This window comes from Stylophora pistillata, chromosome 12, assembly GCF_964205215.1.
Source record: "Stylophora pistillata chromosome 12, jaStyPist1.2, whole genome shotgun sequence".
Lineage (NCBI taxonomy): Eukaryota > Metazoa > Cnidaria > Anthozoa > Scleractinia > Pocilloporidae > Stylophora > Stylophora pistillata.
Genome location: NC_142530.1, coordinates 7,007,030 through 7,024,838, shown reverse-complemented (window position 1 = coordinate 7,024,838; position 17,809 = coordinate 7,007,030). Strand labels below are relative to the sequence as shown.

The 17,809-nt window shown below is 40.0% G+C and overlaps 1 protein-coding gene across 1 annotated transcript; it reads right to left on the bottom strand.

Annotated features, from left to right (window-relative positions):
* Window positions 1-490: 490 nt before the first annotated feature.
* On the bottom strand, window positions 491-16,062 carry LOC111333069 (programmed cell death 6-interacting protein). The gene is made up of 17 exons (XM_022938593.2): window positions 15,776-16,062; window positions 13,974-14,028; window positions 13,450-13,516; window positions 12,303-12,430; window positions 10,347-10,500; window positions 9,465-9,574; window positions 8,952-9,068; window positions 8,376-8,435; window positions 7,557-7,843; window positions 7,062-7,239; window positions 5,621-5,842; window positions 4,854-5,016; window positions 3,459-3,610; window positions 2,909-3,043; window positions 2,740-2,834; window positions 1,759-1,832; window positions 491-1,571 (listed from the first exon to the last, which is right to left on the bottom strand). Exons 1-17 carry the CDS (start codon window positions 15,976-15,978, stop codon window positions 1,264-1,266), a joined length of 2,508 nt encoding a protein of 835 aa, XP_022794328.2. The 5' UTR covers window positions 15,979-16,062; the 3' UTR covers window positions 491-1,263.
* Between the last annotated feature and the right edge of the window lie 1,747 nt (window positions 16,063-17,809).

Below are 17,809 nucleotides of genomic sequence, written 5' to 3'. Positions count from 1 at the left end.
ACTCATCCCACAGAGCTCAATTTGGACATGAAAGCAGGGTTTTATATGCCAAAGAGCTATATCTAACTGCACATATATATATGTAAAATTAAACAAATTGAATGAAAAAGGATCTGGCCCCAGACTATATAGCAGCAACCGGTGATCTGATTTTACAAACTTTACAAATTTTACTATCAAACTGCACTTTCTTAATTATTGTGTGAGGGATGGGGGTAGTCCTATACCCAGATCTTCCACGGCCAGCGGTTGTCCGGTTACACGGTAAGACCTGGGTACGAGATTAGGATGGGGGTAAGGTGGGGAGGACAGGTCAACAAGTTTCTCTTTCGTAAAATGTCCAGAAGTAAAGCATCCTAGCTAATGTTCAGGCACCTGCTCTACGAACAAGGTGAAAAACCTGAGAACGGGTTCCTTCCCCACCTAAAAACGGGAACTGGTAGGACAGGCGACACTTGTTTTCGAAACAATGAACACACGACCACAACCGTAGAGTGCTTTCTTGATTTATTATATATCAAGAATGTTTTTTTTCCTAGCGAACAACAATGGAAAAGTCTCAATAAGATAAGCCACATCGTTTACAATAAAGGACTATCGCACAAAAAGAAAACGGAAGCAAAAATTCCAATTTAACAATAACAATCTCACTGTCACCCAACTGCTCAAACTTGAACCCGTTACTCTGCCCGTTCAACAGGCAAGGATAAGTTTGTAACTGATAGCTGTAATTAAAGCACCCTCTAATTTTCTCTTCAATTTCATACATCTTTAGTAGTATACCTGTTGATCGGTCTTGCGGTCTAACTCTTGCAGCCTGATTCAATCGAGACACCTGGTTTATCTTAGCTACCGAAAACGAATTCTCTTTTTGATCAGTGTGCCATTTTTGAGGATTTTAAAGCGCGTGGATTCCATTGAGAGTTTAAAAAAGATTTGGAATCACTGATTTTATGTCCCTGATCTTGTATCCGTGATTTTACAAACGCGATTTTTAGCTGTGATTTTACATCCGTGATTTTTAGCCGTAATTTTACATTGGTGAATGAACACATAGATATGCTTGCTCTCGATAAACTTTCCTGAAAACATTTATTAGAAACTATACCTACGTTATAATGACAGTTTTTATCTATCTACCGGACTAGTTGTGAATCTTAAATATTCCCCTCCCCCAAGAGTTAGGTCTTTCTAGGAAAAGAGAAGATTCATGACTAGCCCTCAATTAACTTTATGCTTGAGAGCTTATACAATTAACATGATCTACTGACGTGGGTACCCTCCCGGGGGAGGTTGTTGTCCCTGAGGGGGGTATCCCTGCGGCATTCCATAACCACCGTAGTTGTAATAACCAGGTGGTAGGGGAGGTGCATATCCGGGGTACCCTCCGTACTGATAGGGCATGTATCCGGGAGGAGGCATAGGTTGATACTGCGGAGCGGGATACTGTTGGGGACCTCCTGGTGGAGGAGCCATAGGAGGCGCAGCTGGAGTAGGGGCTGTAGGCCGATGCTGCTGTTGCTGTGGCTGGGTGGATGGAGGCGGAGGGCGGCCAGGAGGCACCCGCGCACCTGAAATCAACGTAACGAAAAAAGATGTGTCTCTCCTTATCCTAAAGCGGTTACACAGCGAGATCTCTGTCATAAGCACTTTTACGATGACTAAGTTATTAAACGAGGTGCATAGACTCGCTGAAAAGCAACTATACTGTATGTGCTCATGCGATTGGCGGCGTTGTTTACTTGCAACTTGACAGACCTGGAGGTTGATGATGTGGTGGCGCTTGAGGTGTTGGTTCCGCCGGTTGGTTTGCTATCGTCTTCTGGAGGTCTCTGAAATCACAGAGATGTATTACTGAAAAAGACCTTTTTAATTCTCTTGAGAAACTCGAGCTTAAAGTTTAAAATGCTTCCCTTGTTGGGTGAAGAGACGCATTGTGAAAATATAGATCTTTAAACGAATCAGTCCTCACGATTGTACTGCGCATCGTTACCGAGCATAATTCTACAAGTAATCAGCGCGCGCAAACACTAACGACTTCTTCTCTAAGATCACAAGTTATTCGCAGCATTTGAGAAGGTTTCCTCAAACAATTCCTTGGTTCCATTTTTACTCCTGGGTGCAGACACCACAAGGGGGCATTACAATTGGTTCATGCGCCAGGGTGCTTTCATCGTGATATGAAGTACGCAGAAAGTTTGGAGGACCAAAAAAGATACACTAAGAGGCGCAGCCAAGATCAAATTTGCTTCTTGAGTACTAATAACGTTGTGCGTTCACACACGTCATCAGCGAGCACAGTGGAAATATGGACCACGCTCGTGCAATGTAACCTAATTACACGAAGTTACTAGTTGTATCATGAAAGATCTTCCTCATTAAGACAAGAAAATAATTCTGTGCACGACTCTGTGGTCTAGCGCACTTGTCATTATCTCTTTGACCCCCATCAGTGACCAGCATCTAATTTCTCCTTACAATATCACCCCTGATCAAACATTAAGGTCATGAGAATAAAGGAAATTATCACCATTTAAATATGCTCTTGATTGTTCCACAAATTCTCCTTGTCAACACTAAAGGAAATGTATAGGGAACAGTGTGGAGAACATACTCACTTACGCTTGGGGGTAAAGGGTTAAGCCACCGAGTCATTCACCGACCAAAAAGAAGACTGTGAAAAATGAAGGACTAAATCGAACGCTATCAACTAAATACGGCGATATATAGCTTTCTTACCTAGACAACTCTTCCCGCTCTGTTTTTCGAGCGAAAACGAGATCACTAGTTTTCTGTTGGTAACGCACCAGTATCGGCGTAAAATCATTGTAAAACTGAAAGAGAACAAGAGTAGAACACGTGAGGAGCCTTGATTTTAATTAAATCCTCAACTGTTATCATTCCCTACCTTGGTTCCTTCTTGCAGATTACCAATTAACTCCATGTAGATGTCATAAGCTGTCGCCAGATCCTTTAGCATAGTTTCCCGTTCAGTAGCTGCCTGTCCAGACTGCTTTTCTTTCACAAACTTATCATTAGTAGCCTAAAATGAAAAAAAAATAAATATAAAAATAAATAAATAAAAAAAGGAATTAAAACACCCACATCTCAAGTGCGTGAATCTTTAAGGATTTTCTGTATAACGGTCTCAATTTTTGCAATTTCTTTCGTGTAACTGAGTGAGAAAAAAGTCTACACTAGTTACTTACCCTTCAATTTCTTGAAGGGATCAAAAAGGAATTCATCATTCCAACATCAATACATTTTCAAGCAGAAAGAAAAAAACCATACCAACCAAGGGAGATATCTTGATTTAACCCGAAATTCTCAAAGCTAAAATTCAAAAAATGTTCGGCAAACAGTCGGGAGAACTTTAACTTAGATAATGGAGCAAAAAGGTTAAAAAGCTTCGCGCATTGTTAGCCTCTGTGATTTAATCTCAATACGATTTCCCCCACCTGTACTGCTGCCAGAATCTTCTCCTGTCTCGCAATACTCTCAGAAACAGTTTCCTTCACTGAATCAAAGCCTGCACTCAGATTAGAACTGATGATACTCTCAACATCAGGTATTGTTCCATCAGCAGCCAGGGCGCTCAGAAACTTTACAGCTTTATATAAAAAAAAAAAAAAAGAGAGAGAGAGAGAGAGAGAATGGAAGTGTTCGCGTGCTTTTCAAAGCAGTATTGATAAATAGTATATGCTGCCTTTCTTCTGCAGTCAGAGAAAGGTTTTCTGCCTTGCTTTGGTTCGTTTTCTCTCATTTTTCTGAAAAGGAAGTGGTTTGGTTCGCTAGATGCGCTATCCAGTGGTCCTCTAGGTCAAATCTACTCTCATAAACTTTATAAATCTAATTTAACAATGAAAGTTCGCGAACCTCGTTTTTCATTTGCCCTTTGCAGACTTTTCTCCCGACCTCAATAACTTACATGGCGCAACGATAAGACACTTCTCAACTGAGAGTCTAAACGCCAAAATCGGAGTAATCATCGTGACGGACCAATCAGAACAAAGAAATGTCACAGGGAGCCAATGAGAACTCGAGAAAAAATTTAGAAGCTGCCTAAAGCGCGGGGAAACGCGAGTAACTAAGTTGTGATTGGTTTTAGTTACTTGATTGGTCGAGTGGAAGGCGCTTGCTTTATCGACCAATCACAGACCGCAGTGAAGGAAAACCAATACAATCCCGGTTCACTTTCGACATTGAACCGAACTAATATGTACTTATTGACTGAGTGGGAGGGCCGGACGGAAAAATATTTGGCTTGAGGTCATGACGTACGGACCAAGCGCAGCGAGGTCCGTGTCTCATGACCGAGAGCCAAATATTTTCCTGTTCGGCCCGATCAAACTCAGTGAATAAGCATTTTATCACATGACCACTACGTCTTGAAAATTTCAATCTAAATAGGATGCGCTAGACAGCATAGGCAGTCCCACAAGTCCAAAAAGAAATTTGCCATGAAAACTTTAACTCTATTTTTCAAGTCAAAACAGGAAACTCCCAATTCCTTGAAAAACGCGACTTTTTTCATATTTCAGTTTGCCTTTTTAAAAGTTTTTGCAACAAAGCGACTTGAGGGGCAGCAGGGCCGAACGCCTTCGGCTCACGTCAACCCATCCGGCCCTGCATACGTCAGCTTTTACTGTGGTTTTCTATGGGATTACACGAGCGGGGCCGGAAGGATCACATGATAACTCTAATTACGATATCACCCGGGTATCTCTACCAGCTCACCCATATCGTCCGGCTGTACTTTTACTGTGGTTTTCTATGGGATTACACGAGCGAGGCCGGAAGGATCACATGATAACTCTAATTACGATATCACCCGGGTATCTCTACCAGCTCACCCATATCGTCTGGCTGTACTTTCAGGTCCTGTTCTATACCATCCCTTTCGGCTTTGATAGTGTCTACTTGCTCCATTAGTTTCCTCAGCTCTTGCACAGCCGGGCTGGAAGCTGAAGAAGATGACGCAGCTCCAACTTTAGGTATGGCTGCTGCCAATTCCGCCTGAGATGAAAAAACAAGGTTTTTGGTTCAGTTCTTTCCACCTTCGAAGGAGTTGAGAAACGTCTGCCCACGTCACGGACATGCCCGAAAAAATTGGATATGAAGTATATCACACGCTTGCGTCAGGATTTGTATTTCATCCTCGACTGAAAAGTAGCCTCTATCCTCGGAAATGGTTTCGTAATCACAAGTAGATGGTAGTTTTCTGTATATTATTATTCCATGCCAAGACGAGACATAGCTTTATTCACATAAATCAATTAAGCCAAATCATTATAACTATTTTATCGCACAGTAATAAATAATTGCTCTATTTTTACTCACCCCTAAAAGACTCAGATGTTAAACTATCAAATATGTTTAACCATCGAATAAGGCATATTTTCTACATAAATATTGATAAATTATTTCAATCGAAGACAATTCTTAAATCCATCCCGAGAGCACCGAATGTAAAGATTACCTTCACATACACTCAGCTGGCGGAAAGCGATTTCAATTTTCGAAGTGAAAATAAAACAAGTTTACTTTTTTTTTTTTTCCAGATTAAAATGCTACAAAAACAATTTTGGTAAATTAGAAAAGCCACAAAATAAATTCCTACCTCTCCTTTACTCAGTAGATCCATATTCCGTCGATGGTTATTGTATTTTTCTCTAACAATATCGTCAGCTCGCACTGCATTCTCCAAAATGCCGCGATATTTGTCAGCTTCCTGTCTCAACTGCATCGTGAGCTCAGCTGACGGTTTTGGAGTCCATTTAGTCGTGAAGCGTTCTCTCATTTGTGTGTCCTGACGTTCCTCTTCGTCCATCATTCGCGTTGCCTGGAAACACGAAAATACTTCCGTTACAAACGGCTAAACAATAGTTAAACGATAGCCAATGTTAATTACGCCACATTGTGCAGCAATATGTCATCCTGTCACTGCAAGAATTTCGTTGTCAGGCAAGTGGTGGAAAAAATCATAAACGAGGTAAGTTTGTGAAGAAACTGTGGTGCTGTATCGAAGGGGATTTTACAAGATAATTTTTAATCAACTGAGTTGATATTGTAAATTGACCACCGTAGAGTGATTCTAAAACTGACGTGTCGAGCGTTGGCCCTTCGTCAGAGCGAATAGAGTAACTGTGGGTCGTGTGTGTTATGTATGTAGAAAATGGAGGTACGTTATTGGTGGAAACATGGTAACAAGAGAAACAGGTATGAATCAGTTAAGTGAAAAGCGTTCATTGATATTGCGGGGAAGAAGAGCGACCATTTGAAACATGAATTCTTGTTTAGGAGTCTTGCGGCTTTCCGAACAGCCTACATATAGGAAAAGGCTGCAAACTGCCATACGCTGCTCGGAATGATTTGGGAGATTACATTTACATTATCATCTCAGTTAATAAAACCAAATTATCTGATAATAAAAGGTCTGATGGAAGGAGGGGTCTAGACCCTCATAACCCTTCCACTGAATCGGCTACAGTACCCGGTGGCCCATGGCGCCTTACTTTTGTTCTTGGGTGACTCAGGAATCTTAGTTTTTTCATGAAAAGAATATGCTGAGCACCCTGGATTTCACAGTTTCAGAGCACTGGGCTCCCCTCAATTTTTCTTAGAGCACAGCCTTGCACTCGTACAGAAACATATGCTCAAGAACCTACAATTTATCTAATCGTGAAAATAACTGCGTTTTGAGATTCCGAAGAGTAACCCAACATTAACATCATTATTCACAGTAACCCCTGAATGGGACAGACGGGATACTTGACTTTCCTTCATATGGCAAACCCTCTCGGCAGAGGGGGGGGGGGGGGCAGAAAGGTTTCTTTCTTTAAATGGTATATTCAAAGGGTTTAATTAATAATTGAAAGAAAAACAGACGAAGGGCTGTGGATTTGCGATTTTCAGGAAAGGACGTCTGACACCAACCAGGAAAGGTGAGTGACGAGGGGAGGATAAGTCCACACACGAGATTGACACAAAGAGCGGCCAGAGTTCATCCCATGGGGGGGAGGGGGAGGAGGGACAAAAAAAATACTTTCAGTAAGTTTTACCTCGTCCAGGACTTCTCTGTTCCTTTGAAGCAGTTCTGGCAAATCCTGCATCAATTTATCGATGGCATTCAGACCTCCCTTCTCGTTCACCGCAGCAGATTTGTCCAACACCGACTTAGGAATTGTCTGTCCCGATAAGTCTTCTATGGCCGCCGGTAGGTTCAGCGACGCAAGAACACTGAAAAGGGGACATACAAGTCGTGATTCAAATAGTGCATTGATTTGTAATGAGGCTCCAGAACCACTTTTATCTGGTAACAGAAATAAGTTTAGACGACTTCCCCATTTTCATCGTTTCATCCTCAAGACTTCGGATAAAGCTCTGATCTGTGGTTACTTCAGTAAGAGTTGGATGAAAGCCCCGAAACACCGAAAATAGTACAATAGCTTTTTTTTCATTGCATCACTATACATTTCATACATCTGACCACTTCAACACGAAGCATTTATCATGAATGTTTGTATTTTTCTACGTTTTACGAATCCACGACAAACCTGTTCATTAATTGCGTTCCTTCGCGAAGTCGGCCAACTTCGAAACTGATGATTTCTCCTTTGCGAGATTCATACGCTTGAAGTGCATTATGGACAGCCATGGGCACCAACTTGGTAAACAAGTCTGTAAATTTGGATGAGGCTGGTTTGGAAAGCGGTAAGGATTTGGCGAGAGCGGCGCGACCAATGGGTGCTAGAGAATCTATATCAGGCATTCTGTCATGATAGATAAAATCGTTGTCTTTCTTAAGCTGGGTGGCCTCACGCTTGATCCTGCCTTCCCACGTCTGAACAGATAAGAGAAAAGCTCGGAGTATTCATAAATAGGAAGGGAAAAAAAATGAAGTAGTTGATTCTTACCAACTTGATGGTTCTCAACCACAGTGCTGCAGCTTATACTCCCAATACTAAGGTAACCATCTTAGGTTTCGCCCTCCCCTCCCCTTTATCATTTCTTCCGTGCCCCCCCCCCCCACCAAAAAAAAAAAGTTTGTCCATATACATCTCCACTCTCGGGTGGAGAGAGAGGCACTGAGAGTAAAGTGTCAGATCAATGTCACATCTGAGCAACTGCGCACCTACCCCTCCCCTAACCAACATTAACCCTGACTTGTTATCAGTTGACCGTTGCTGGGTTAGGGGAGGGGTGGGTGCGCAGTTGCTCGGATTCTGACATTGATCCAAAGCGTCCTGCCTGTCAGTTCAACCTACTGACCTCGTTAGAACCCAGACCCCTCAACCAACGGTCCAGTGCGCTTGTCATAAGGCAAGTTTCTCTCTCTCAAATAATTAACAAAAAGAAGCTGCTATATAACATACCTTGAAGTCCACGAGTCCCATGCTCTGCTTTACAGCATTTGCCATTTGTTGTTCAGCTTGCTGAAAAGCCAAAGAGACATAATGCATAAACAAACACCCATCTGGTTGGGTCGTTATTCCCCTCTCGGTCCTCACTCGTTCTTCCCGTGGTTTTTTCCTTCGTTTGTTTTAACAAGTGACAACAAGAGCAGTCATGTAAATTTGCAAGAACTGATATGTGTTCTCGAGCGCTACGCTTTCCTTATTTTCCGAATAAAGAGCCTTTCTTCGTGAGCACTACAGAGATTTCATTCTACGCATTCGCATCAATTTTTTTACCCTTATTTTGCAAGATAGCGGTTTTTTCTAATGTTTTCCTTTGAAATATTACGCGGGAAATTTGCACGCGGCCGGCCAGAATTGATCCCCGTGCGCATGCCCACGTTTGACCGCTGTGTCAAAAAAGGCTTGGATCAGATTCTTTCCGCAGCCGTTTCCTTAACAACAGCTGCCTCCAACTGCTTTAACTCACCATCTCTTTCGTTCGTCGTCACTAAACAAGAACCTACAGCATATACTTATTCCATCGAATCTCACCTTGAATCTTGTCACTCCTTCGCCATATGCCCCTTTGTCTTTGGCCACTAGAGCCATATGATACTCTGCTATCGCTTTAAAAAATTCCGATTTCGCTGACAGAATAGAAATCCACTCCTACAAAGAAATTTGAAAGATCACTTATGTGGGTTGAAACACGCATTATGCATAGTGGTCCCAAGCATTCTAACTAAATTTATGAGAAATTTTCTGACCCAACCAACAAAAAAATATTGGCACCCTGAATATTGACTCGGAGTCAAAAAAATATAGCCCAAAAGACAACAAAGGGTTATAATTCAAAATGCAGTCTGTTCCCACCTCACGTTCGGAAGCATAATTATTGCGGAAGATTTGCCATCCACACCTAATTTGAGATCAGATTGGCTCATAAACCATACCTTTTGTCTATGGAAGATGTAATCCCCCCCCCCCCCCTTCCAAAAAGAAAAAAAAAAATTCACAAAAACATATAACAAAGAAATCACAAGAATCATTTTTAAAACTTGGTACCTTCTCCAGCATTTGTTTAACGGTCTGTACTTGGGCAGCACTAAGTGCACTCTTGTAAAAGTCTGCTGCCTGTGCAGCAACCTTGGCTATCACGGCATCCTTCATTTTATCTACAAAATAAGAAAATTATTAGTCACAGAATGACACATTTCTTTCTATCATTTCTCATTTATGGCACATACATTTATCGTCACATACATATACACAGTGTAAACATTTACCGTTAAACTCCCAGCAGTGATTAACATGTAACATTTCCCTTTATAACAAGGAACATAGTATACATCATCTGACTGGTCACTTCAGTTTCCAAGCAGGTGCTTTATCGGGTTACAGAGCCAGCATGTGACTAGTTTTGCCAAAAAAGCAAAAAATTGCATCCACTTGGGATGTTAGGAAAACACACAAAAAGGTTATAAATCAATAAGTTTTCCTTATGTTCTCCCAACATCCCGTATAGCTCTATCTCATTGTAGAGTTTGGAAAAGTGTGTTCTATTGCTTAAATAATAGCTTGCAATATCCAGCAAACAGATACTGAAAATACTGCTAGTCCAGCACTCAACCAAATGACCCAACCAGATGGCAATTGAAATACCAAACTAGCACAGAGAATGTTGGGTAAACTCTTCCCTAGTTTTAAATCTTCAAACCCCAAGAGTGACCGGCATCTACTATCTCCTTACAGTAATACAGCTGAGTCATTCATTACGAACATGAGAATAGCAGGAGTGATCTCCAAACTAAGAAAATTTGATTGTTAGACAACTTCTCCTAGTCAATACCAAAGGGAAATGTTAAGACAATCGTATAGAAAATATGGATACCGATGCTTGGGCATAAATGGTGAACTAAATATTTCAAGTAATATTAATGACATTACCTTGCTCAGTTTTGTTCCAGATACTTTCTTGACCTTGAGCTAACATAACGGCACCACAAAATGTCAACATCTCCACAGACAGATCAGGTGTTGGTACCTGATGCAGCTCAGGAAACACTTTGTCCTTCAATTGCTGAAAGACTCCACTAGCTGACTGTTGATGCAATCACTTAATCAGAACAAACTTGTCATCTACAAATTTCATTTACCTGCATAAAAACAGTCTCAGTAACACCGTAATCAGTTAAAAGCCTCAAAATTCCCTTCCCCTCCCCAAGCAACCCACAGGCATTTGACTGTTGTTGGTGCTAAGGGGGAGTGGAAAAATTGAACTGAAAGTTGCAAGTCTTTCAAGCAGAATATAACTGTTATATCTTTTGGCACAGAGGTGTTTAAGGTAAATAGTTCACTTTTGCGAGTGAATAGCTTACGTTTTAAAGCTTGGTCAATGTGTAGAAAGTCACAGTTGCTGATTTTACCTAATACAAAAAAATTGGATAAGGCATTTGTACACAATTTTTGCCCTAGGGTGGAAATTTGAACCTGGCGACCAACCTTCAAAAGTTCAAATACCTAAGCGAGGGTGGGTGAGTGGGATATCATCGCTTCAAATTGATACATAAGGGGTCAGATGTTTGACACCTCATCAGGATTCAGAATTTTTTTCTCCATTTGTCTCACAACCAAGACCATAAGACCATAAACATCTTTCTTTAAATCACAAAATGTTTTCACAGGTTCCTGGTAAGTCTTAGAGGCAAAATGATCCAGTACCACTTATGTTAGGTCAAGAGAGTAAAGAAAATGATCACCAACTAAAAAGAAACTCTTGATTTCTCCTTGCCAGCATTCTTGGAAATGTGTAGAGAACAGTATGGAGAATATGTACACTGATGTTGGGGTGTTAAGGGTAATGTGGGTGATCCTAGGTTATGAGGTCTTGGTTTGAGACATACAATAACAGTGTCATTGTGATGTGTTCTTCAGAAAGACATTTTACTCTCATGGTGCCATTCCTCACCCAGGAATACAAATGGGTTCATGCAAACTGTCAGGGAAAGCTAATGAAATGCCTGGGGTAACCTGCAATAGACTGGCATCTCATCCAGGGGGAGGAGCAACATTCGCTTCTCATCACTTCATGCTACATAAACCAAAAGAAGCTCTCACTGGCTGAATGGGCCACTCAGCTCATAGTGGAGAGTTTACCTCCCAGACAGTTCCTTGGTACCTATTCAAATTCCTGGGTGAAGAGGTGCACTGCGAGGGTAAAGTGTTTTGCCCAGGAACACAACACAGTTACCAGGTCAAAGCACTATTATCAAAAATTAAAACAGAAAATTTCCAATTGACCTGCACTGAAATAATTAAGCCCTAAAGACGAGCAACACAGGCTTAAATTCTACTTACTCCAATCCAATAGATAACAGGTAATAGTTACATATATCTTATTAACCAAGCGCGAGGGCCGTACTGTGAGAATATCAGCTCGAGGTCTTGACAGTACAGACCGAGCGTAGCGAGGTCCGCACAAAAAAGACCGAGGGCCGATATTCTTCCAGTACGGTCCCGAACAAGCTTGGTTAATAAGAGATTTATTACACAACTGAAGTTCAAAGGGACACAAGTGCGGTATCATTCGGGACCATTCGGGACCATTCGGGACAGTGCCCGGTCCAATACTGAGAGAATATTGACCGGCAATAGAGTATTTTGATTGGTTGATTTTAGTTATTGGCCCTCTGACTTCCCAAGTCGTGTAATAAATTATTTTATTTAAAATTACTTGCAATTCAACCACCTTATCTATCTTATCTATGAGTTTGAACAAAAAAAATACCCCTTCAGAGATTCTTTTTTACCTTGTTAACCACCTCCATTGCCATTTTTATCATGTTTCATTTTCTAGAAAAATATTTTCACAGAATAATCACACTAAAGTTTTGATGTGCTCACCTGGAACATTTTTGCAGCAGTTTTCAATCCCTCATCTGTTTGGAAATTCTGAGCTGCAGCAATTTGTCCTTGTAAAACTCCAATATTAAACAACACACAGAGCCGCTCATACTGCAGACTTGACATGGCTAAGAACAATGGAAAAGAAAGTCTTTGAACAAAGTTCTAGTTGTAAAATACTCAGCACATAATTATCTCATTTGAGTTTTGACAGGGTCTCTTTGATCCTGCAAATTTGATTCCCGCACAAGTACAAACCTTATTAAAGTCAGTGGTAACAAAAAACCATTTTCTAAACTTGAAAGGAAAAGAGGGGTCAGAGCGTGTTTTATTGACAGAATAAATTTTCATTCATAGTGCATATCTGCTCACAAGGTTGAGTCAGTGTTAGTGTCTTCGCAATTTTTCCACTTTTTGCTGCTTTTCTCAAAGATTAATCACTTAAGGTCTTGAGCTTGCAGTGATTTATGCACTTGTCCTTTATTATTGAAATATCACCTGGTTTACATTACATTATGCTTTTTCCCACATGCCAAGTGATGTATTAAAAGACAAAAGTGATTCCTTGATTTTATCTCAAATTTAAAGAGTGGCTGAGTAGCAAATATCTTGAAAATAAATCTTTTTTACAGTAAACTAATAAATAAACATAACCATAGTGTTTTAAGAATCCCAACAGTCAGGAGGCAGACCAACTGGCTGTATACAAAGTGCAGCCAAGGAGTTGAATTTAAGGGCAACAGAGAACAAATCCAGTGAGTAGTAGGGCAGAGGGCTTGAACCAGCTCACAAGACCAGTGCCTCAACAACTCAACCACACTGCCTCCATGCAAACATTCATTGTAAAAATCAAATATTTAAACAGCCTTTTGTACTTCCACAATGAGTTTCTACTAACATAAAGTTGTCTTTATACTTAAAAATCAAACTAATTAGCAGTCTAGTAAATGCATGTAGTGTTTTTTTGGGATCTCTTTAGCAGGCTCAGTTACCTAATTTTCCTTCAAGAATACACTCTTTGTTATGAGAGTCAGGAACATTAAGGCAAATATTTAAAGTACAGCATTACCATGTAACTGTAACTACATTTCTAAACCTAAAAATTACTTCTAACCATGAATTATTCAAACACACTACATATACTTACAACTTTTCCGATAACCAAACAAGGATCCTTTGTCAAATGCATCATACCACGTATATGAGATTCTTATCTATAGGAGAACATAGCAAAAGAAATACATTTAATGGGAGTGGGAAATTTGAACCTTGCCAGAGTGGGGTGGGGCAGGGCATTTGAACCAGAAATGTCAAGTCTTTCCAGCCAATTTTCATATTGTAGAATGATGCTTACAAAAAAAGAACCCAACAGCATGCAGCACCAAAAACTTACAAGTAACTTCATTCAATTCTACCACACTATTTTGTAAATCACACAAAGAATTGTTCAATGTTGGGTGGGGCATTTCAAAGCTATTTTGACCCAGGGGAGAGGGGCACAGAATTTGAATGAGCCAATCTTTATAAGTTCAAATGCCCAGGGGGCTTGCAGAATGGGAGGAGGGTGTTGTTGAAGCTTCCAATTGATCAACAAATATTATTAAAAACTGTGCCATGAAAAACAACTGCAAAAACTGACAAAATTTGGCATTTCCATTGTACTTTTGTTACCTGTGATTCTGAAACAGGAAGTTTCCCCTCCATTGCTTCTAGTTGATCATAGTACCTGATAAAAATATAGTAACAGTCATTGAGACCCTTGTATGAGGTACACCTATTTGTAGGCTGCACCTTGATAAGGAAGCAATGTCAAAATAAAGTTCCATTAAAAGTGGAGATGTTCTGTCTGAACCAAACATTGCATTGATCAGTCTACTCTATCAAATAGAGTGTATTTGAACAGGCTAAAAAAATGCAACTATAGTTATATCTGCATCTATATCACCAAGTTTCACCCCATTTCATGTTCAACCCCATCTAGTTTGCTCATACCTCCATGAATGTGCCCTATCAATACAACAAGTTTCTCCCCACCTTCACCATTTCACCACGATATTTCAAATTGTTTTCTTATGACAGAAGAGGTTCCTTTCAACATATTTAGATCTAATCATAAACTCTCAACCCTCATTATTCCCCTCTTCTATGAAATGAACACTTCCTACTGCGAGGAAACAAGCTGGTTATTTGTAAACTTACTGGTAGAGATTTGGGTGAACTTTCTATTATATTAGATGGGACAAACTCATCCTGATGGGGTGAAACAGCAAGGGGGACAAACTTGTAATGCTGTGGAACATCCATAAACCTAACACTTAACTTTTTAACTCCTTGTAACTTCTACCTATTATATCCACACATTATCCAGAAAACAGCCCCAGAGACTGAGATTACTCAAACTTATCAGAAATATGTAGTGGTGGTTATCTTAATCTAACACCAAATTCTTGTACCCAATTAACAAGGAAATGCATAGCAGCTAGATGAGAGAATCAACAGTCAGATTTTGGGTGACAACTTATCTCTAGGTAAGAAAAGGAGAGGAAAGGTGCAAAGAATGATAATGGTAGAAAGATGCTAAATATAAGAAATCCATGTTTGTGATTTTATGTGATTGTTTGTCTTAATTATTTTGTCTTTAATCAATTGTAGTCATTATCTTTTTAACTCAGTATTGTAAAGCGCCATAGAGCAGTTGGATATGCCGCTTATATAAGTCCATTATTTATTTATTATTATTATTATTTACCAGTGGGTTAAAAGCTACAATGTCAGTGTTTGAATGCATAGAAAGATAATGAAAGGCCTAATCTTCAAAACAAAGTTTTCCCTTACTAAAAAATAATGGAAATGCTTTATTTTACAACTGTTCCCCTTGGGAGTCACCCAGCTAGAGTACTATATTTGCATTCGAACTCTAACACTCTACTGTTCACATTATTTTGTGATATCTTGAAGCCGTGACATCATGTATTTTGCATGATACTGATATCAATGAGGTAACCTCGCAAAGAAATATTATTATTTATCCACGTTTCTCTACAAATAAAAGTAATAAATCTACATGCACTCGTTAGTTATCAAAAACAGCTTTCATGATTTTAAAACCATGATATAAAACGTTGGAGTATTGAGTTATTCATTTTTCATTAAATTTGTTAAAATGAAAAAAAACATAACGTATATAAGTTGAACGAAAATTTAATGTTGCTGCTATGTTGCACTCACCTTCTTTAACGATATAGCTTTTAACATACCGAGTTTAGATTTAACGGGAAAGGTAGCTCATCCCATTTTGTGGAAATTACGTCTTGTTGAAATGGACTATATCCAGGAAAATTCGAAATTTGCATGTAAACTGGATCCACCATCAATGTTACAATAGTGTCACCTCATATAAACAGCTCTTTGAGCATAGGATATCAGAGAATTCATGCACTACATTCCCTGCACTGCTGACAAATCGCTCTTACCTGAGCACTGGATCTAAAGATGATTCATGTTTATCCAAAGTCTGCATTACAACAGTATTCCTTAACTTCGAAAGCTCAGAAATGGCGTCTTCATTATCTGCCGCTGTCTCAGCAGAGAATGTGTTCTTGATAAATTTTTCCAACGGCTTTTTATAATCAACACCATCGGATCGCTTTAATGGAAATGTGATCCAGCCAGCCATTTCCCTACAAAGAACTAATTTTTGCCTTGTACATGAAGCTGTGTTCTTTCGAATCCAACGAATAGTTGGAAGCTATTTTAGGAGTTTACAAAATGTCGACTCCAGTCTCCCCGGTCATCAGCGTGAGAACCTGACGTCATTGACATTAGGTAATCATTATAACGGGAGAGGGAAAAAAGACAAAATTACTTGTCCTTCAAAACTTTTCATCAGTCGAGAAATTGGGTGACATTTTGAACAGAGAATTCCTAAATCCCTTTTGATTTTAAGGTCGATGCCTGCATGTTTTGACATAACTATAATGAATTACATGTGTTTCATTTGGTTCAAGAAGGGGGTTCTAATAATCCCAGAAGTCGCCTCTAGGGTGCGGCTTGTTTTATACCTCTGTAGCAGTCATTCCAATGGCTCTTATCAACATCACTACATCAGAAACCGCTGAACACCATGGTAAGCAACCTCATTGAGTCTTAAAATCTATCTTGCTTTTAGTTAACTTTAAACACAGCAATGAAATTTATATCGACTGTTAGTAATTGAAGAATCTCATTCTTAAGTTATTGTCCATACTCACAACTCGCGAGGAAACGTGAGGTGGAAGTGGAAAATAACTCTGTAAGTGAGATTAGGTGGACTACAAATGACACATTGGGAGCTGGTCTCTGAAAATCCAAGAGACCCTTTTCGTCATTAAACTCTGTCTCATATTTAGTTCCCAGGAGCTTCTCGTTAAACCGTTCTCGGTAAACCGATGACTCCCTGGGAACAAGGAAAGAGATTCTTATCGGGTTTTCTGTAAACGCTAATAGGATAAGAGCTGATATTCACACAGCGCACAACAAGCATATTTTTTTTCACTCAGGATGAAAGCCTGGTTTAATTTTCACAAATTACACGATGTAGGCATGAGCTAGTTCCGTAGACTACGTAAACAGCCAAATTGTTTGCATAAAAGAGAGAACGAAGCTGACTGTGCAATGGCTAAGACTGACTGGTCGACTCGTTACTTAGATTAGGTCAAAAAATAAAAAAGATTGACGCCCAAAATCAATCGGAAACTGACGCGAGCAAAAAGACCACTGGACTGAAAAAAAAGCAATGTAACAGTTTCAACCTCGTTCCCAGGGCCTTTTCCCTTAGTTGGGGGTGGGGCGGGGGTGGGGCAAACTAAGGGAAAAGGCCCTGGGAACGAGGTTGGTAACAGTTTATCCTAATACACTAACCACTTGTCTTGAAAGTCACATTGTCTTCCATGTTGTGAAAGTCGTTATACTGCGCTTAAAATCCCTGGTGACTGATGAAACGATGTCTTTCTTGAAGAGCAAAACTGTTTTATGTTTTTCTGTTTCCCTAAATACGTCTTAACGGCTCTCGTTTCGTCACGCGGCCTCATTTGAGTGGGAAGTCGGCCAGCGCACGCTCGGGTCAACGCGGCCTGCAGTGCGTGCTGAGGTTTAAAGGGCCAGCTTTGTTACTTGTTTTGTACATTTCAGGCAGATGCCTTATGGGCAATGGGGCATACACTCAAATCAACCAATCGGACAATGGCGTACAACCTCGAGGTCCTTATTTTCTTTTTGATCCTGCGATTTTGAAGTAAAAGCTCACGAGGATATGTTTTTCAAGTATCTAAAACAATATAGGACTTGATTTGTTTGGTTACTATACCAGCTGCGATTGTATCAACAAATTAAAGTTCGGCACCTTCTCGATCAATCAAATGAAAAACTGAAATCCAATCGCAACTTGGTCAGGCAAATTTTCTCGCACTCGAGGCAGTTTACTTTACTGATATTTAGTTACCCACTGACTCCTCTGGTTTTTTTCGTTG

Excerpts from the sequence above, each read along its gene's own strand:
- LOC111333069 (XM_022938593.2), bottom strand. The coding sequence starts at position 15,978 with ATGGCTGGCTGGATCACATTTCCATTAAAGCGATCCGATGGTGTTGAT. Across the intron at positions 7,844-8,375 it reads TGGGACTCGTGGACTTCAAG|ACGTGGGAAGGCAGGATCAA; the intron begins GTATGTTATATA and ends TTATCTGTTCAG. Across the intron at positions 5,843-7,061 it reads ACAGAGAAGTCCTGGACGAG|GCAACGCGAATGATGGACGA; the intron begins GTAAAACTTACT and ends TCGTGTTTCCAG.